This window comes from Centrocercus urophasianus, unplaced genomic scaffold (assembly GCF_019232065.1).
Source record: "Centrocercus urophasianus isolate 14NV4802_14NV808 unplaced genomic scaffold, USGS_Curo_1.0 seq_11, whole genome shotgun sequence".
In the NCBI taxonomy this organism is placed as follows: Eukaryota; Metazoa; Chordata; class Aves; order Galliformes; family Phasianidae; genus Centrocercus; species Centrocercus urophasianus.
Genome location: NW_024884253.1, coordinates 8,207,855 through 8,229,915, shown reverse-complemented (window position 1 = coordinate 8,229,915; position 22,061 = coordinate 8,207,855). Strand labels below are relative to the sequence as shown.

Sequence of the window (22,061 nt, the reverse complement as noted above, 5' to 3'; positions counted from 1 at the left end):
ACATATTTATAAGAAATGTGTATCAAGAAATTAGTTTCAGTGTTCAAAGATCTGCTTGCTGCTCTCATCTGAAGTAAAAGACTTGAGACTAACTTCAGATGAGAAAGAAAACTTCCTTTTTATAAAAAATAGAAAAATAAAAAGAGGAAAAGCTTTAAAACATCTTCATAAGCCTACTAGTTAAGCAACAGATATCCTGCAAGTCACAGGGAAAAGGGACTACCGACATCCCCAAATCATTAAGTTTTCTCCGAAAGGTGAAAGCTCCTCCTTTTGAAGAGAAGACAACTGTAACTAATGGCATTGAATTTTTAACTGGAAAGATTTCAAGTCAGGGAATGACTTGGAATTAAGTTCTGTAGAACACCTTCAATCACTTCAGAATTAGACCTCAGTTGCCATCTCAACATTTTCATCTTTGTCCTCTCAACTGACAACTAAAAAGGAAACACAGCAAGTTTGGAATAACACCCTTTTTACAGACAGCCTCTGAGACAGCATTATGTCAGTTTCTGAAAAAAACTTTAAGCATCTTTACAATTATCATTAATCATAAGGAATGTGAAATACAGTGTGCAAGAAGGTTTTGCTATTTATTTTGGAAAAATTAAATTGAGAAAAATTGAAACTCCTCACCAGGTTCTTCAGCAGTGTTGACAACTCTTTAGTAAGCGTGGAAAATTTTACAAACGCTGTGCCAAGATCTGGATTATCCCGACTTAAAAAATTGCTTCCAAATTTGTCCAGCACTTGTGCATAGTTTTCTTCATTTTGAACATGATCTGCAAAGAAAAAAATTGAGAGTCAGGAAGTTTCTTTCTTGCAGTCCATTACTTTATGCTACTGCAATATACCGTGAAATATTAACAAAACAGACAGCAGTATTTAAAGAAAAGCCACAGCGTAATGCATTTACTAAAAGCTAAAGTCATTTTAATATTAAAAATGATTTAACAAATAGATAAACAAATCAGCCACTTGGATTGCTTGGGAGTAGTTGCATTAAAAAGCTCTGTAAACAGTAATAAAGATCAAACAACATTTTGTGCTGTGTAAGTGACACAGGAGTTCATAGTTGTACATACTTTGATGTAAGCATTACTGCTTGTAATAGGGCTACTTCAACAGAACAAGAAGTCAATGGCATCAGATATAATTAAGCAAAACTGATGTGAATCAGACTGCAAGTTTCCGAGAAGAAATTTGTCTTACAGGAAAACATTCCCTTTTCACCTGTTTGTAAAACAGTTTGAGTTACCCCCACAGAATGGAATGTCTGTTAGCATACAGCCAAACACTCGTTTCAATACACAGTCAATTGGACAGTGAGAGAGGACAGAACCAAGAAGATGAAATTGAAGCCAATATAAACAGGCAAAATTCTTAACTCAAGGATGAAGGAAACTCTGAACTACAGATCATTGTGCTGGAAATGCTTTTGCTGCTTCTTTTACCTTCCTTTTTGGTATCCCTGCCTTTTTTTTTTTTTTTCCCCCTTGCATTTCAGTGTCTGTAAAATGACAATCTACCACTTGAGCTATTTGAAGCTGATTTTATCACATCCATCTCTCTATGGAAAATTTTGGTGTTAGGTAAACATTTAACTTCAACAAGATTCCCAGTCTACATTTTGTTCTGTAAGCCACAGACACAAAAACACAGAGCTGTTCCAACAATTGCACATTCCTTCAGTGAAAGAAAATAAATATATTTATAAAAACTATACTTAAACTACATAAAAACACAAAAATGTTTTATATAGAAATCAGTTGTCAATAGGTATTCTGTTTTTCCCCAGCAGTCCTTCAAAACTGTATTTTCTTCAAGTTGCTGTAATGCTGGAGAGCATTTGTTTTTACTTTTAATTCAAACTGAAAACAAGAAAAACAAAATTAATAGCACAAGCTTCAAAATCAGGCTTGTGGATAATGTTCCACAATAAGTGGATCTACATTAACATTAACTAAGAACTGGTTAAGAGATAAAGAACACTTCAGAGGTTTTACAGATACCCAAAATAGACCACTAAGGGACCAGCGGAAAAAGAAAAGTGAACCTCCTACTGGAATTAGAAGCAACAAACACAACAATACCACCAAACAATGGAACTGCCAACTTAACAATCCCCATGATGACAGAGCAACATTCTAACACCAGTCATTAACACCACGGTTTTCAAAAGACCAAATATTTAATCACATATCAATACGGAATTGTAGCTTGAACAGTATGCGTTTTATAATAGAACTGTTTCAAAGCATATGGTTGTAATCAAATAGCTTAGCATTAAAACCAAGGAAGCTGCTATATAATAACAAAACACGCATTTTGTTTTGATGCAAAAGCTGCTGCATAAATGTATACAGAAGACTTGAGCTAAGAAGGAGCTCTGGCTCACATAGTTCTGAGCTAATAAAGCTGAAGAGTACCCTACCGTTCTGAGGGAAGGGAAGGATAACGGAACAAAGAAAGAAGCCTGTTAGATCACGAAGTCCCTGTTTCGGTCACAGTGCAGCACTTCTAACTCCAGTATATTTCCTAGCAGTTTGATTTTAAGTGCCACATTGTTTCATAGAGCATAAGAGACATCCAAGAATAACTACTGAAAGAGAATAAAGAAGAACAAGCTCAAGGCTATTTTCTTTATCTGTAGAAAGGGAAAAGATATTCCCATTCAGAAAAAGGAAGTAGACCGTTGTCCTGGAACAATCCATAGGAAGTTACCCTGAGCAACCTGATTTAGCTGTCCCTGCTCATTGCAGGGAAGCTGAACTAAATGACTCTTAAAGGTCCCTTCCAACTCTAAGGATTCTATGATTAAGTTCTTTGGAATCCCATATTACAGATCACTAAATCTTGACATGAAACTTATGACAGATGTATTCCTTTCACTTTGTAATCAGCAAACTCATATAAAAAACATTGAAGTTCTGTGTAATAATGAAATATTTTCAATTTTTCCATAAGTATCAACACAAGCCTTGTAAAAGGAGCAGAAATATTTTCAATTTATGAAGAGGCACTGTAGCTCTGTATGTGACTTTAAAGATGCAGATGGAAAATTAAATCTTCATTGAGAGCTATTCTAAAATGGAACATAGGAAAATCCAGCATTCTTTCAGCATCAAGTATGTCTTGAGCTCCCCATAGGCACCTCACACAAACACAGAAGTGAGTTCCCAGTGTCCTAACAATTTCCTTTGGATAAAGAAAGGTGTGACATGCACAACTTGATGCTCACTTCCTTAGATACAAGTACTGCAGGGAGGACTTCAATAAACCTGGAGAGACACTAATACTGACAGCAGCATACAACTAATGATATTTTCCTTTGAAAACTGGTTCATATCTTCTTATCATCACGAGGAAAGCCCAGCACTGTAGTGAAGATATATCAGCTTCCCCAGACATCTTCCTTCTTCAGCATCTCCCAGAGAGGTACCAGGAAAACAGACATCAGGCTTTGCTCCCATCACAGCGAGACAGGTTCCATGACAATGCCCTCCCCAGTGGAACCTGACAATTAAAGCCGTAACTTCCCCTCATCTTAAACAGTTTAATTCTGACTTACAAACCTGCAAATACTGAAGAACAGAAAAGGAGCTAAATAGTTTACAGAAGGAAAACACACAAACACAGCAACTCCTTGCAGACATTGATTTACTGACAACTACTTTGGCATATCTGATTAAGTCTGACAAAGAAGAATCACAGTTCACAATCTTGGTTAACCTGACACTGTTCTTAAGTTGTACTTTAGAAGTGATTTGTTCTCTGAGCAGCCAAGGGGAAAAAAAAAAAAAAAAAAAAAAAAAAAAGAAAAAATGAAGGTCAGAGCCAAGCCACATTTATGAATGGAAAAATACACACATGAAAAAGACACAAAAGAACAAGAAGCTGAGAAAGCTGGCAAGGTTAAAGAGAACAGCAAAAGACAACATTTGAAGTAAAGCATGCTTTATCTCCATCCCTCAAAAAAGCTGAAGAGAAAGAAATAGAAAATAAAGTCCTGGACCATCACATTCTTTTCTTTGCTTCTGGAATGAGATTGTTGGAAACAAAGGTTACAAAAGTCTCTTTTAAAGTCACTGAGAACAATGTGCATCTGAGTCATAGGTTCCCTAGATCTGACATTATGGGAGAAGACAAGCTAAACCAGAAAAGTAAATGACCTTCACACCTGTGTTCATCACTAACACGTTTAAAGAAGTTCTCACGTAAAGAATTTCTGTCAACATTGCTTCAGAACACATAGAGATGCTAAGAGCTGAAGTCATAAGAGCTGGGAAAAAAAAAAAAAAAAAAAAAAAGAGCAACAAGTAATAGAAAAGTAAATTATAAATTGTCAAATCTCATTTATGGCAGCCTCAGTACAGCATGGAAAACAAGACACTGTTTTTAACAGGAGCTCCAGAGAAAGACTGAGAATTCAAGTACACATTGCCAGAGCAGCAATGCTGACATATTCCTCCTCAGGCAGAGTTGTAAGAATTACAGGGCAGAAGAGAATTGGTGGATAACGCGGATAAATACAAAATGCTAAACAAGAAACAGGTTTCACGTCGTGGAGTTCTACTTCAAAAACTATTTTTCTCACACAAAATCAACAGGAGGGGGAAAATTGGAAATTGAACCGTGCTGAATCTGAAAAGGTGCATCCTTCACCAAAACCCCAACAGGAACAAAGCAAACTGTGTAACAGGGATGAGCCCCACATACAGAACCAGCCACTCAAATAGATGAGGTAGGGGGAAAGGAAGCAATGCAGTTACTTTTCTTAAAAGGAGTTCACCAATGAAGCACTTCATGATAAGGCTGACATTACTTAACAGCATTTAATGAGCTAGGAAAAAAGCTTCACAGCACTGCTAAGCTTATTCAGAGCAGCAGAAACAAAAGCAGACTCCAAATCAGAGATATCTACAACAAAAATACCCATATTGCAATTCGAGGTATACCCTTTTCTTCATGCCCAGTAGAGAAGGAGTTACAGTTCAGCTCATCCTAACATGAATGCTCAGTAAATCCGCTGAGGCTCATCCCACAACTCCCCATTCCGATGTGTTGAACAACAGATGAAGCTGTGCATGAGGCAACACAGCACACAAGTATGTTATAAAGAAAACCAAGTCCTGGTGTTACATCACCTCAGTATTCAGTAACCAAGCATAACAAAGGTGAACATTAGAAATGAGAAGAAAGAAGATGCAACGGAGCAGCATAAAACATCATAGTATGCTCACATCCTGAATACACATCCTGAATACCCTTTAGACTCTCTGCAAAAAGGAAAGGCTATGCTGCCATTTTGGAAAAAGACAATAAAGATGACTGAATGCACGTGACAGTTTCTGTAATAATGAATTAAAAACAGACTAGGGCTGCTGAGCTCAGACATGAGATACTGTGCCTGAATGTGGAGAGTCCCCAGTCTGACACCAAAATAGTCATATGAGACATGCACAAGACCAATTTTCTTCTCAGAGGACTTGAGACTGATATTGGACTTTACAAGCTAAACATTTACATTAATGTATTTTGTAGAAAATGTAGAAAAATAATCTAAAAAGTTTAAGTATCGAACACCACAGAATCATCCCTGGCTTTGGTAATTCTAGACCTTCATATAACTGCAAATTGGAAAAAAAAATTATTCCATCTTTGCATCTTTGCACTGTTCTTTCCCTTCGAGTCTCTTCCATTTATAACTGTAGCAGACCAGGGGCACTACTGGTCTCAATCCAGTACTTATGGCCGTGCATGGATTTCATGACTTTAAACAGACAAATATAATCCTAAAAAAAATATAAATTTTTTTTTAATCTGGAAGTTATACCAGTGGACAAATAAAACAACTATTGAGAACACACAGCAAAACCAATTGTACAACCTACTGCTGTTAGAATTCAGATCAAAATACTGTGGGAAAGTTAGTCGAAACAGATTCTACATTAAATTCAGGCACCAGTCATATAAGACAAGATCCTATCTACAGATTCAATGTATCATGACAGAAATAAAGAGCAAGCTATGTAAGAAAGAGGGAGTATGAAAAATATACGCATTTGGGTGTCTAGGTTTCATAAAAAAAAAAAAAAAAAAAAGTACATCAGTACTTTCTTTTAAGAAAAAATAGCATGGGACTTTTCTATGGGATTTCCACATTTCTGTGCTTTCATTTCCACTGCAATAGGTCCAAATCTAAATCTGACAGATGCAGGAGGGTGACAGTTAAATTCTCTCAATAAGAGAGGTTCATAATATAGCACAGAGTAAACACACCAGCGGGCTGGGGTGTAAGCTTTTCTGAAGAGCTGTGTATGAGATATATTAAATGAATAGCACTAAGTGTTACTTCAGAGGAAAAAAAAAACAAAAACTATCAAAAACAAACAAACAAAAACAATGCTGTGACCTGCTAAAATTCTCTCCCTGACTTTCAGTAGAATATGAATCATTTTACTGATCTCAAGAGAGAAAAAAAATGTATTATTCCTGAATAAGCATTCACTACTCTGGCTCGTGTTCTCAAAGGAGATTAGGAAGCAGGGGAGCAATGGAAAGTATTCCTACAAGTAAACATGGTCTCATCTTCTAGCAAACACTGTTTATAAAACAAAATTCCAAATTCATTTTCTCAAAATTCAGAGGCTTTCACTTTTGTTCCTACTAATCCTAGGATATCAATTACTGTTGAATTGCTGCCTGCACACCTCTGCAAAGAACAGTGTGGGCTATTACAAAATCTTTCTGAAGAGGGAGCTAGAGTATTAGGTATGGAGCATTCTTTATCAAAACAATTCATACTATCCGTGGCTTTTGATAGCATACTTATTAAAAAAAGAGAAAAGCAGCTGCTTAATTATCTGTGGTTCCTTTTAAGTACTACAACAGCCAACTAAAGCTACTGACTAACTTCCTATGACTTTTACACAATACAAGTTCATAATACAGAATGAGCTACTTACAAACATTTAAAATAAAACTTTATTACAAACTCAAATCAAATGATACATAATGATTCTTTAGATTTCACCTATTTCAAAACATGAAAAAAACTTCTATGATCTTTAAGCAGCTTTGAAATTCAGTAAGTAGAAACTATCAAATAGAAAGAGTGGTAACATCGGAATGCATTTAAAAGCATAATAAATCTGTGCTTTAAGCAAATACTAGACCAGTCGATGGATAAGAAATTGGTTGAAAGGCTGCAGACAGAGGGTGGTGATTAATGCTTCTATCTCCAGGTAGAAGCTGGTAACGAGTGACACCCCCCAGGGGTCTGTCTTGGGATCAGTGCTCTTTAACATCTTTATCAATGACAGCGATGGTGGAATTGAGTGCACCCTCAGCAAGTTCGCTGACAACACCGAGCTGAGTGGTGCGGTGACACGGCGCAAGGAAGGGATGCCATCGAGAGGGACCTCAACAGACTGCAAAAGTGGGCCTGGGTGAACCTGATGAGGTTCAACATGGCAAAGTGCAGAGGTCTGCACTTGGGCCAGAGGAATCCCAGGCATCCATACAGACTGGAAGGAGTGGTCCTTGAGAGCAGCCCTGAGGAGAAGGACCTGGAGGTCCTTATGGATGAAAAGCTTAACACGAGCCAGCAACATGCCCTTGCAGCCTGGAAAGCAAATGGTGTCCTGGGCTCCATCAGAAGAGGGGTGGCCAGCAGGGACAGGGAGGTGACTGGAGTTACTGTATCCAGGTTGGAGCCCCCAGTACAAGAAAGACAGGGAGCTGTTGGAGAGGGTCCAGAGGAGAGACACAAACATGATCAGGGGGCTGGAGCACCTCCCCTACGAAGACAGGCTGAGGGAGCTGGGCTTGTTCAGCCTGGAGAAAAGAAGGCTGTGGGGTGAGCTCATTGCAGCCTTTTGGTACCTAAAGGGAGCCTATGAACAGGAAGGGAGTCAACTCTTTGAAAGGGTAGATAACAGCATAACATAACAGATAATTGCAGAACAAGGGGAAATGGTTTTAAGTTGGGGGGGGAAGGGGGGATTTAGGTTGGATGTCAGGTGGAAGTTCTTTACAGAGAGAGTGGTGAGGTGTGGAACAGGCTGCCCAGAAAGGTTGTGGATGCCCTGTCCCTGGAGGTGTTCAAGGCAAGACTGGATGGGGCCCTGGGCAGCCTGGTCTAGTATTGAATGGGGAGGTTGGTGGCCCTGCATGGGCAGGGGGGCTGGAAATACATGATCCTTGAGGTCCCTTCCAACCCTGGTCATTCTGTGATTCATTGGGGGGAAAAAAAAAAAATCATTAAGCAAAGTTGAGGGTAAGTGTAGAGCAACAATGTTAGTGACTGGCAGACAAATTAAGAACCTACAATCCACTGTAAGCTGGAGGTAATGAGGCAGCAAACACTCCACTAAAAGCAACACAAACAGTCTTGTTTTTAAACTAAGGTCACTAAGAAGTGGCTTTGCACAAGGAAAATCCTTGCTAAACTGATTATTTCTGCTGGGGAACAGGAATTTTCTAAAACCCCGTATTTACAACTATGTAATTGGTTATCCGAAGCTCTACAACTCTGCTAGCATACTTTTGGCAACTTTAAAAAACAATCTGTATTTTGGTTTACATTTGATCATCACTTGTTAGTGAACTCAAAATAATCAGTTCATCCTTCAGCTGCCTACCTTCCCATCAAAGTTGTTACTATAGCCTCAATACAACCGAGTCTGCAAATGAGGAAAATAAACCTTATTTTAGCTAATATTGGAGATAGGCAATTTTTATTATATGTATTACTAGGAGAGAGTAAACGTAGATTTTGTTTTTACTAAAAGGTTTTAGCAAGCTATCCTCCTGATTTCACCTAGAAGTGCACTCCATAAATTCAGTCGAGGATACCACCTAGGACTCTGCCCTCAATCTGGTCTAGTCCAATGTAGCTGCTTTTTTTTCCATGGCAGCAGGAGAATTCTCCTAGAAAGCCTATGTGGGTGAAAGAATCAAAGAACACAGTAATTTGATGTAAAATCAGCAATGAAAGGAAGTTGTTACACATTTAACCCCAACAGTGGTAAACAGATAAGCATCTCTGATGCTGTATACTTCAACAGAACAAACTGCAAGATGCTTTTCAAACAAAGTGAAATGTTACATAATCAAATTGGAAACAACGCCTTACCTTGCCCCGAATTATATATTGCTTTCACGGATTTCTTTACTTTCTGTAGTGCAGTTCTATCTTGATCCAATGCCTAAAAGGACAATAAAAGAAACTTTAAATATCTGCTTCATTGATCAGAACACCACACAATATTGAAGAACACAAAAATACATAGTTTCACAAGTTGGATAAGACTGTCAATACATTCAGCCTGCAGGAAGGTCTCAGGTCAGTCAGCCCCTTCAAGTTGAATTGAAGAACTGATCTGAAAATGGTCTGAAGGCAGAACAGAGCAGCACTGACAGAGCTGAGAAAAAAATACCAGTTTTGTAATGGGACAAAGTATTTAAGATGTAATATATTTTACACAGAACTGAGCAACAGTAATAAACAGAATCTTCCACTATAGCCCTATAGGTTGTACTATAACTAAGCTGCTGGCTTATTTCTACGGGTTAGTCACGCTAGTCTTCTTCAACCTGGAGACACATGATAGATTCTCATATATAAGCATGTAAAAAATATGTAAATGTAAGCAAAAAAAAAAAAAAAAAAGGATGAGTTTAGGATTATATTTCTTGGTACTTTCATCTTTGTAAGCGACTGAGCTTCTCCCCACCCCTCTTGCAATCTGATGTAAGAAACTGAGCTCACATTAAAAAGAACCGTTACAATGAAGCAATAAATAAAAGCCAAGCAAGCAGTAGTCTAGGCTTGTAGAGCAAAGATCTTTACAAGTACTGCTATCACGTGCAGTGTTCCAGTTAATTTAATTTCACTTACATGTGAGCTTTGGACATTCTGCATTCAGAACACATTTAGCACAGTTGCTGCTACACACTGGGAACATGTAAGAAATAATTTAAATGTTTCTGTGTTGTTTCTTTTTCTGTTTGTTTGTTTGTTTTTCCATTTAGGCCATAGCCAATTCCATGGAAGTAATGCTAGATCAGTCATCTCAATCTTCAGTGAAGTTGCAGTGTTTACCATACACTCAAATCACCAAAGATTGGATAACTTATGCTTAGAATTTTTGTCAGGACAGCAGCACAGCTAATCTGTTTGCTGGAGCAGACCACAAATCTCACACTGCAGAGATGCTTGGGCAGCCAATATTATTTGCTGGAGGAAACAGCACAAAGTTTAATTCTCCTGTGGGTTTGCTATCTGAAGACAGGCAGACCGATGCACAACTTGATTCTCCACGAGGCTCGAGGGTAAATTTACAACACTGAAAGTTTCTGTGTACATGCATTTACATTATGAACCCACAGAGACAGAGACTTATCAAAGTCTCTCAGCTCTATTGTAGAGCAGTTCACTTTTAACCAAACCAAGTATTACCATCACAGAATCATAGAATCACAAGGTTGGAAACGACGTGCAAGATCATTTAGTCCAACCGTCCTCCCATTACCATTGCTACCACAAGCACTAAACCATGTCTTGTAGCTCCTCATCCAGGCGCCTCTTGAACACTGCCAGGGACGGTGACTCCACCACCTCCCTGGGCAGCCATTCCAGTGCCTGACCACTCTCTGAGAGCAAAAGTTTTTTCTTACATCTAAAATACAAATACACAATCACAAGAGTCTGAAACAAAAAGAAATGCAGTATTTCTGCTCTTTAACATGCAGTTGAAAACCATCATGTCCTTCACCAACAAACAATTCTGCAGTAGCTAAAATCAGAATGTTCAGAAACAGAATTGACATAAATGTTTTCTAAAGCTCTTTACCCCATTTTCATTTGCAGCAGAACAGCAGATCCAAAATTTCAGAATAAGAAAGATTTGTTTCTTTTGCTCCACAATACACTGCTGGCTTCTACTTGACTTGCATCTTCACAGAAAGAATTAAACATTTCATATTTAATAAAATATTAGGAACTCTTTGTTCCTTTTCAAGTCAGTGCACAGCACGCGATTCTTCTTAGATTACATTGCAAAATCTGTCAAAAGCTTTTGCTTCTGCCTGTGTGCTATGCCAGACAGTTGCTACCATATATTTCCACTGAAGTTTTCTCCCACCTTCATCTACCAAAAGAGATCATATGACTCACTTGTTTATTAGGAGTTTGAACACCAGGTTAAGAAGCTGCAATCAACACTTGTGAATGGACAATTGTTAAGGTTGATGAGATTCAGAAGTTAAACTTGCCATGATGTTTTAATACCAAAGCAGGCTGGACACTCAGTAGAAAACAAAAAAGGCAAGAAAGATATCACTTGCTTCCTAAAGATACAGATCAGGAAAAAACTGAACGAATAGGCAAGAAAAATCTTGCAAACTGGATTTTGATATTCAATTAAATTTAGCACTAGTATGGGGTGGAAAAGAAGGGGAACATTCATTACTTTGAGAGCAGTCATTGAACAAAGCCATGTACAGAGATGACATCCACTGCCTGAAGGAGACAGAGACCTAAATCAGAATGACACTGCAGCTCAAGTTTTTAGTTTTATATTAGCAAATACAACCTTTCAGTGAACTAGTTTGTCACAATCCCAAATTCTGGCTGACTAAAACAAATCCAAAAGCTTTTGCAATTATATATCAGAGCAAAGCAGAAAAACCCTTCCAAAGACAGAACCCAAAACTACATCCAATTCTAGACATGAAAAACCTATTATTTAATATTTTTCATACTTGTTTACACGATTACACATAAATATAAATGCAGTCATTTTGTTTCTAAATACATTACATTCTCCTCAAATGACTTGTGCTGGTAACTTATAGCAGCATTCTGCTGCCAAAGCACTTTGCTGCACTCAATGCACAATTTTTATTACCTTTCAAATACATTAAACTAGGAAGAAGCAGCCTTGCTTTCCTCAGTTACATGAAATCACACTTTCACAATATCATTTCATTTTATTTTGAAGTCTGTAGAATATTAGATGTTTTTATTTCCTCTAATGGAAAACACAAGAGATGATGTTCCAATAGAAGTGACGTACATTAATACCATTATAAAGCAAGATGTCTGACGAGATCCAAGGATTCTCTGAGAACGAAAGTATTCAGATGCACTCCTTCCTATGCTGCTACAAACCTGAACTGTTCCTCAACACCACCTCCAATCCTGCAAAGTACTTCTTCCTCTCCTTGTATGACAGAAACCTTCCCTGGGAGAACATTTTCTTATCCTCCGAGTACTTTTCCTCATTTTGAGATGACAAAAACTCCTCTACAAGTACCCGCAGCATCGGTTTCCTATATCCTTGTTGTTTCTCCATGCCAGGTCATCTAGGAAACAAGTCATCTTCATTCAAAGTAATATAAACACTCTACTTTAAAAAAAAATAAAAATACACCTCTTTGAAGGGAAAATCACTTTTTTTTTTTTTATTGTACTGTTATGCATGACGTGTCCTGCCAAGGTTTAATCTTCCTGCATTCCACACAGGCACTGCTTTTGACTCTCTTCAACCCCCCAGGACCTCATCTCTTCTCAACAAACAGTATTTCATTTTTGGACCAAATCTTATTATAGTGACTACTGAATTTAAAACAGAAGTTACACTACCACACAGTATGTCAAGTGATGGATTTCTACTTTTGACATACCAACAACTGCCAAATGTGCATTTAGAAAGGCCACTAATTGCTTATTTATAAGCTCACGCTTTTAAACTCTCCACATATGTACATACACACACGTACAAACATACACATGCTTGTGTGCATATAGATACAGATCTGTATGTAAGGTTAGATACTAAAGAACATCATTAAAAACATTTGATGTACTTATTCCTAACAAATATGAAAACATGGTTTGATCAACACAATCCTTCCTTGACTAAAGTATAAACTGCTACAGACACTCATCACAAAAGTGTTCCATGCTAGAACATGCTAGTGTTTCGTGCTCTGCTAGAAATCAGCATTGCCCAAAAACCACACATCAGCACAGAGTGCTGCAGTCCCATAAAGCCACTAAAGCCTCACGTGGTTTTTTTTCTGTGCTTCACAAACCTTTACAGTTGGAAGAGAAAAACAAAATTGATTTGGTTTAAGTTTACAGTAATGAAAAGATGAGAGGCTCATGACAGTGACAATCACATGTGTATGTCTGCAAACATTATTCATCATTTCAATTAGATGCTATCCAGAGGAAATGCTTTTTCCAACTGGAACAATCTGCTCATCTGTGCACCACAGGAGGTTTAGAATTGCACTCTGTTTTCAGAAAGTTAACCCCAAAAATGTTTATGCCTAAAGCCCACCTGCAAAAATAATACACTGAACCTAAAACATTTTAAACAACTCCAGTACCTCAAGACAAACCCACGACAGAAGCCTGAAGGTCACCTGAAAATGCACAATTCCTGTATTTGTGAAAACAAAACACTCCATGTACTGTAAGAAATTACTTTCATATATAGAATAATCCAAGCAAGATATAAAATCTTTCAAGTTATACATCTAAAAGGGAATAGTGAGTGTTTGATAGTCATGTGCATGTTCCATTGAGATTGAACTATTTCTCAGAAAATACACAGGATGAAACACTGAAAAAAAAAAAAAAAAGCAAAGCAATCAGTCTTTCACTCAGCAACCAATACATTACCCTAAGCCTGGCACTAATGTGACTGACATTACTGCTGTTTGTAATAGGACATATGGCTCCTGCCTGCTCCAGTCCCAGCTGTGATATCCATGTAACTATGTCAAAATAACAGCCATAGCATTCACCAACAGATCAAGCCCTAGCAATTTCCCCTGAGAAAACTAACCAAACATCAAGGGCTGGTATCCTGAAACCTACACATCCAGATAGGGGCAGACCCCAAAACTCATTTACCTTGTGCATGGGAAACGCCCTCTTGCTTCCCACACCCAGCCTGTGCTCTGCCCCCATCAACCACAAGCTTGAAGCCTGTTTCCAATTGCTGTTCTCAGCATGCCTAAATGACAACAATAGGGGAGACATTTAAGCCTCTGTATAAAAGCTGGGTACAGAAGGGCATGTTCAAACTCATTCTGAATTATGTACAAGTTCAAAGGGTCCAAATGAGAGATAAAATAAATATATCACTGAGCACTTATCACTGCAAAAGATACCACCTACAATTTAGTACACTGTTATTTATCAGCTATTCCCAAAATAAGACCAAGATAAGACCAAGATAATCTTCTATAAAAGGAGATAGTGCAGTTTACTTGAAGTTTCCCATTTTCAGAAAAGCATTTAATCACAAACAAGCAAAAAAAAAAAAAAAAAAAAAAAAAAAAAACTTCAGAAAATATTTTTTCAATTAATGCAAAGCTTGACAGACATCCATCAGCTGCACCTCCCTCTCAGCACAGCTGACAGCACTGCATCAGGCCACACAACGGCCACTCTCCATCCCGGTGAATGTGAGAAAAGTCGCAGCCTTTTGGAGCTGTAAAGGTCACATCATACGAGCAACTCATTTGTCTACTCTCTAAAAAGAACTGCAAAAAATAGCCACTAAATTACTCAAGTACTTCTCAAATGGCAGCATAGCAGAGACTGCTTATAAAATCTCTCTAAAAAGTCCAGTATAGCTAAATTTTAATTCATCTTGACAATTGCCCTTTGGATTCCTCCAGGCAATCACACTCTTACCCAGACGCCTTGGCTGCAGCAGCACAAATGCAGCTGCTAATTGTTGTCTACTTATGATCACTTCTAGCTAACACAAATTTAGCTAATTTTGTGCATAAAGTACATTTAGAGTTAACTGGAAAATAGAGATGTTTCCAGATACAATGAGACAGCTCAGATCCACCTTCCAACTTCTGCTATGTAAGAGATGCTCAAATGACCACTCCTAGTGACAGCACTTGAAAATGTCCAGTCACAAGCACAAAATTTCCCTATAAGCAGTAAAACATCTGATCCTGGGCATACAGTAATCCTGGCAACAAATGTTCTTGCCTTTATAGAGGCAACTACATGCCTTTGGATGTAGACTAATGACATCAGTCTCAACATCTCTACTGTCACTCACAATATCCAAACTCATTTCATTATACTCATCAGCTTTATTGCAACCCATTACAAACCTAAGACAGCAAGAACAATGAAGAAAAATTGGCAGTTTTCACAGCGCTGCAGTAGTCTTACTTATTCATACTCCAACACCAGAAGAAAACAGTACCATGATGCACAGGGTAAAGTATGGTTAGAGCTCACCAACCTTCAGGACCCAAATTCATTGTTCAAGATTCTCCCAGGTTGTAAGCACAAGCCCAATACTCTGAATAGTGCCATCTCATTTTAAAAGGCCTAACTAAATGCTACTCAAAACAGTTCCAAATGGAACAAGATTGTTTTCTAAAAATATCGGAAAATATGTGAGATGATATCCAATAGTTGAGGTAAGGTCTTTCAAAAGTAAGCAAGCCAAATAGAAGACTGCATGCAAACAGCACAAATGCAAAAACACTATCACAGAACTGATGTGATAGCTGACAAATATTATAAAAATGACTCTTTGCAACTCAAATTGGAAAAAAAATATACAGAAGTCCCCAGTTGCTCCCCCTCCACCACACTTGACTGCAAATTTCCCAGGAGAGTCCTTCAGTTGCCACGCCACAGTTAAATACCACAAAATATTTTCCTCCTGTGTTAGCTCTTCTCTTTCTTCTTTTCAAGCCACAAAATATTTTGCAGCATGCTTTGTATTTGCTACGCCAGTAACTCATGGCTATCACTTAGCAAAGGAGGCAAGGGGAACTAGATCAGGACTCATGAGTTATGGCTATTGCCACCTTCTCAGGCAGGAAAATTCTTCAAATGTCATACAGAGACACTACAATTTTTTTATTTTTTTTTTTAGCAGCTCAAAAATGACATTCAGGGATGTATAAAGTACACACTCTTTCAGCCATCATCAGCATCACAGTGTTGTTGAAATTATTCAGTACACTTCCAGCTCCAAGCTCTATAAATCTGAATCAGGGTTATTATTTGCTGATATCTATTATGTGCTGGTACCAACCAGCAGCAGAGGTATGAAGGACACATTCACTGTAGACCAAGCTATTTCAAAATGTTACTGCTAATGCTGCACACCTCTTTTCCTCTTGTAAATAAAGCTGCATCATCCAGTCTTTTTCCCCCCTTGCTTCAGAACGAAAACAACCCATGTTGTTTGGTTGTCTTCTCCCATCCTTGAAGACACTGATGCACGATTCTATTTCAACACTGAGAAGAAAAGCAGGTTTGTAACAATTGCTATATATAGAAAAGGTATTTTGATATATTTTGAAATATTTTGACTTGTTCCAAATCACAGATTTCAAGAGATTGAAAAGAAAGAAAACAGTGTTCCCATTACAGCACAGACTTGAGTTCTGGGACATGGCTCAGTTTGATTTTGTTGCTGGAGAGGGCTAAAAGACAAGATTCAATATGATTTCACCTTATACCATGTAAACCTGTGGCCACCACAACTTATTACGTCTACACTTGAGCTACACTCAAATTATCAACCGGAATATTCCACCAGCCAATGCTGATTGGTGCCACATACGACATGCAGCAACACTTGTAGGGGCATAATAAGTCTAGAAACAGTTGGGATGTAAGGCCACATTTCAGTAACAAACAAAAATAAAATCACAAAACAAACAAGGTACTTGTAGGTTAAGTTTTGCAACATGTAACAGCAGCTGTGTTTCTAATCATGATTATTAGACTGGCTTGAGATTACTTACAAAACACTCTCAAAGGACTTGGAGTTTTCACTTATAGAAGAAGGGAAGAGTACATGTAGAAGTCAGATGTGAAGTTCTCAATTTCAATGTCATGTTCATATCATGTCACGCTTACAGGAGTCTTAGACTGGACATAAGGAAAAAGTTTCCTTCACAATACAGGATAGTGAAAAACAGGAACAGGCTGCCCAGAGAGGTGGTAGAGACACTCAAGGTCAGGCTAGACAGGGCTCCAAGCACCCTGATCTAGCTGTAGGTGCCCCTGTTCATTGTTGGGAGTTGGAATACATGATCCTTAAAGGTCCTTTCCAATCCTAAGGATTCTATGGTTTATTGATAACAAACATATTCACTGAATATATTTAGCTTTGTAAGGAAAGTTAGGCAATAGGAGACATGATAACTAGAATAGTCATTTTAATAAAAGTCATTTTAAAAGATGCTCTTCTAGATTGGCTTTTGTTTCCTTCGATTAACATGCAAAAATAGCATAAGTGTACATGACAACTAAGATGTGCATCTAACTTTCACTTAGGCATCAGAAAACCTAAAGAGACTTCTAAGAGCAATGTATGGCACAAAATTTGTGGAATACATATGTAAGAATATAAACTTTAATTAACAGAATAATTCTATATACAACAATATTGAGAAAGTAGATCTCATTCTCAGGCAAGATGCAGTGAAATGAGAAAGAATATCCAAGCCAAAATGAAGACCTACCATCCAGTTATATTCTCTGAAATCTTATTTGGAGACAACAGCATATATTATGTTCACTGGAAAACTTGCTAAGTTTAGAAAGGCATTTAGGAAGGAATTCAAGTCTTCTGTTCATACACATTAAGCTATAATCAAGGATGAAAGAAAAGGGTATAATAACAATGCTGAAATCCTACAGCGTGAAGTAGTATAAAATCCTTGCAGGGCAGAGTTGCTTAAACTTTATGTATAACCTGAAAAAGTTGTTTGGATGACACAGAAGCTACCCTTATTCCTTCCATAGGAAGGGTGTAGAACATGGTTAGTTTTTGTTTTTAGAGTAATTGTTTTAAATCCACAATAGAACTTAAAGAAATTTAGCAGTAACGCTTCTAGTATGGTAGGAAACAGCATGGAGTTCTTTGCAACCTATTACTTATTTCATAGCCATTTTTTACAGTATTGTGTTTCAGTAAAAACAGTGCTATCCCATTTTTCTTTTAAAAACAGACACTCTTACCAAATATTTTATATATTTTCTTAAGAATATCAAACGTCAGACATAATAATTGCATTATATTCCATTTAGAAAACGCTTTTATTGTCTTATCACAAATTTAACTGAATATTAGTAACGTAAGTAATGCCCCACATAAGCATATTGTTGTGTCAGTACTGAACAATAAATATTTTGTCAGGCAATACTTAATATCCTCCCCCTCCCCAAATAAGTCACAGTTTTATGATGCTTTTCAACCAGTTTAATCACTTTGGGAAGTATTATGAAGCAGCTTGTGATAGGAGGCGTCTGATGAGCTAGGGCTTCTAAAGCATTCAGATTCTGCAAGTTTCAAAGAAGAATTTCTCAAAAAACAAAAAAAAACAAAAAAAAACATATGCAGCACCCAAGTACCAGGTTCAAATTCACAGGATGTAGAAAAGACCACATCACACAGAGCCATCCCCACCTCCCTGAAAATTACACAGATTTTTGCACTAGGTTCCCAGGCAACAAACTTTCTAGATAACTCACAGATAGTAAATCATAGGCATAAGATACTCAGATACAGTAGTATTAACATCCTGGAAACCAAAATTCTTGCTCTACTAAATGGCAACGGAAGTTTATTCCATAACAACCATATCCTAGCTGCAGCTACTTATTTTTCGTTTATTACTTGGAAGAAAAAAATAGAAAATGAAAGAAACTAAGAAATATCCCTATTTTATCACTTCATTCTAATGCTAGGTTTTCAGTCTCTTTATTCTCCTCTAACCTTTCAGAAGAGGTGTTTTTTGTTTTTTTTTTGTTTTTTTTTTTTTTTTTGTTTTTTTTTTTTTTACATCACTTCTTCAGAAAGTTGCTTCTTATTTAAGAGCATCTAAAACACAGACCCTGGACTACCTTTCCTGTAACAAGAAGCAAGCAAGGTGAAAGTAGAATTGGATTTAGTAAATCACTATATGGCATTTCCAGCACAATTGGCTCAAATATAAATTAAAGCTCTAAGGGCAAAATTGTAAATAAAATATCTGGGTAAAGAAAGAATGAGAAAACAGTAGTTAAAAGGAAAATACTATAGGCTTTTTTTAGTTACTACATTTTTCAAACAGCAGCCTTACAGCTGAAGAGAATATATAGTACTTCAAAAGAGAACAGGTTGGCAGTACTCCTTTCCCTAAAATGGGGAATATGATTCAGAATTGAAAAAGTCATCTGGGGAAGATGATGAAAACCAGGAGTCCTAACACTGCTTTTGTGCGGGCAAAGCTGATCATTGCCAAATAGTTTTTCATTCTTGTCCAATGTGTAAATAGAAAACACACATTAAGCTTCAGCATAGGATGAATCAATGGCACAGTTTAAAGCCCACTCAAAATAGACATAATTACATAATAAAATATATGTAGCTTGATACCAAGTTACTCATATATTGACCAAATGTTTCTACATTATTTTCTGTGCATGATTTGTCTCCCCCAACACAAACCTTTCTGAAGGACAAAACTAAGACTAACACCAAAAATCATTAATTTATCTAAAAGTTACCTTGTTTATCAAAGATGATTTCTTAATTCCAGCTCACTCAAAAATTGTATCAGTTAATCCTAATGAAAGTAGTTAGTGCTTAAATAAATGTAACATCTAACTTCAGCCTTAAAGGTACACAAAAAGCTCAGTCTACTGGCCCATTAAACTTTTAAGTGAAATGAAACTTCTAAAACAAGAGTAGATTAATAGAGTGCAACATTTTGAAACTGCATTATGTCAAATAAACTCTCACAAAGATTAAAAAAGCAACTATGAACAGAGCATTAACTTCTATATTTATAGTCTATTCTCAAACATCCTTAGACTTAAATGATGCTGGATATGATACAATAATACCACCAATAAATGCATTACATTTTCGTGACCACTTATACTTGGCTAGAAAGGGACTTCTTTCCCCCACCCCCCCCCCCCATGCCCTTTAAGTTCAAAAACTTGTTTACTAAAAATGTAAAATGCCCAAAGAATTTAGTTTGGTAGAGCATATAAATATGAGGATAGATTTTTTTTATTTATTTTTTTTTTTAACTTTCCTTAGGAAATAAAAATAATTTTACCATTTCATATTTTGAATATATGAAATACATATAATTACAAAGTCAAATTACATATTCAAAATACAATTCATATCTTTGAATAAACACTACGTGTATGTGTAAGGTTAAAAGAGTCTCTCTAGAATGCAGAATGGATGTATAGAGAAAATGGTAATGACAAAATTTAGACAGGAAAGATGAAATGCTTAAAGAAAATGAAAGCTAAAAATCAATAGTATGATGTCAATTATCCCATATTCTAGATGGTGTACTACAACAGAAGAAAAAGGTCAGCAGCATGCCTACAAATTTCTGTGAGAAGTTGCAGAACTCACTTGCTCAGCAGATATCTGAAGGAGATATTTTTCTGTTTCCTTCTGCCAACTCACTGCCATTACCACATACTACCAGCAGGCTAACGTTCAAAAAGTCACTAAGTCGGGAAATCATAAGAAAATAGCCCTTCTGTTGCATTACTGCCAGCACAAAGCAGAACAGCTACACATAACTCTGCCCCTTTAAATCTGCATACAAAGAATCACAGAGGTTGGATAAGACCACTGAGATGATCCGGTCCTACTGTCAACCCGTCCCACCCTACCACTCAGCCATGTTCCTCTCCACATTCCTTGAACTGCAGGGACAGTGACTCCACCACCTCCCCAGGCAGCCTGTTCTAATGCCTCACCACTCTTTAGGGGAATAATTTTTTTCCTAATATTCAACCTGAAATATAGAATCATAGAATGGCTTGGGTTAGAAGGGACCTTAGGGATCATCAAGCTCTAGCCCCCCTGTCTCAGTTAGGGCCAGCAAATATGTGTGTACCAGATTAAAATCCCCATGTGACCATAAACTGAGAAGACACTAATATTAAACATTTCACTTAAATTCAGAACTGTTCCAAATGATATTGCTTCCCTTGCAATCCATGTACATCGGAATCATGAAAATGCACATTGAAATTGTAACGCTTTGCTCCTTTCTCACAGAGCCGATTTCTAAGGATCTGTTACATGAAGGTAAAAGATACATCTTTCTCCTTTGCTCGCAGGGGTGACTCAGGCTACAGCTTTCCTGTTCTAATCTCACGTTCCTTCGCCTGATTTGAAAATGGTTGTATCCCTTAGACACTCAGTTACTTAAACCAGAGTGCTCACTGGAATTGCTGATGATTTTTCATCTTCATTTTGGAATCTTCAGCAATTTTTGGAATTGCTGAAGATGACGATCTTCAGAAGCACATAAACCATTACCAAGGTATAGAGTGAAGCTTTAAACCTGCAGTGACACACAGAGAGTAACTGCTCTTGAAAACACCAATCGAGCACCATCTGAAAAGCACACTATGCAACTTCCCACGGGCTCTGTCATTCACTCAGTACATGAACTGTAGAAGCGAGGAGTTTCCCTCGACGGAGCTCCCCGCTGCCCTGTTAGGGCACCCCACAGAGCACAAGGCAAGGCCAAGGCCCAGCACTGCCGGGCCTCAGAGGCCTACACAAATCCCAAAGGGCAAAGAGCGTTTGTTTCTAAGGTTTCTTTGCGCCCCTGCCCTGTTCCCTTGCTGTTTGCTATGGGCTGTGTCAGATAAGATCCTGGGCTTTTATCAGCTCCTGGTCTATCCCAGCACAGCTGCACCTCCACTCAGTAATGGTATTGTTGTTACATATGCTGTAATGAAAGGAATTCATCAGAAGATAACTATATAAAAGCACACCACTAAGCGACAGACAAGCATCAATTAAAAAAAAAAAAAAAAAAAAAAAAGAAAAGCAACAAACAAACCACAAAAACTGGAGAGAGCAAGAGAAGAACAAAAATAAAAACCAAAACAACAAAAAAAGCACTAGCACAAACTTTTTTTTTTTCTGTTTTGTTTTTTTTTTTTTTTTTTTTTTGTTTTCTCTTTTTTTTTTGTTTTTTTTTTTTTTTTTTTTTTTTTTTTT

General features: G+C 37.4%; 1 protein-coding gene across 2 annotated transcripts in view; it reads right to left on the bottom strand.

Annotated features, from left to right (window-relative positions):
* ASAP1 (ArfGAP with SH3 domain, ankyrin repeat and PH domain 1) overlaps positions 1–22,061 on the bottom strand; it is a 139,055-nt gene that overhangs the window by 56,832 nt on the left and 60,162 nt on the right. For both annotated transcript variants that reach the window (XM_042837700.1, XM_042837708.1), the window contains 2 exons: positions 9,140–9,212; positions 637–782 (listed from right to left, as the gene is read on the bottom strand). In XM_042837700.1, coding sequence (XP_042693634.1) covers positions 637–782; positions 9,140–9,212 — 219 coding nt within the window. The remainder of the gene's footprint in view (positions 1–636; positions 783–9,139; positions 9,213–22,061) is intronic.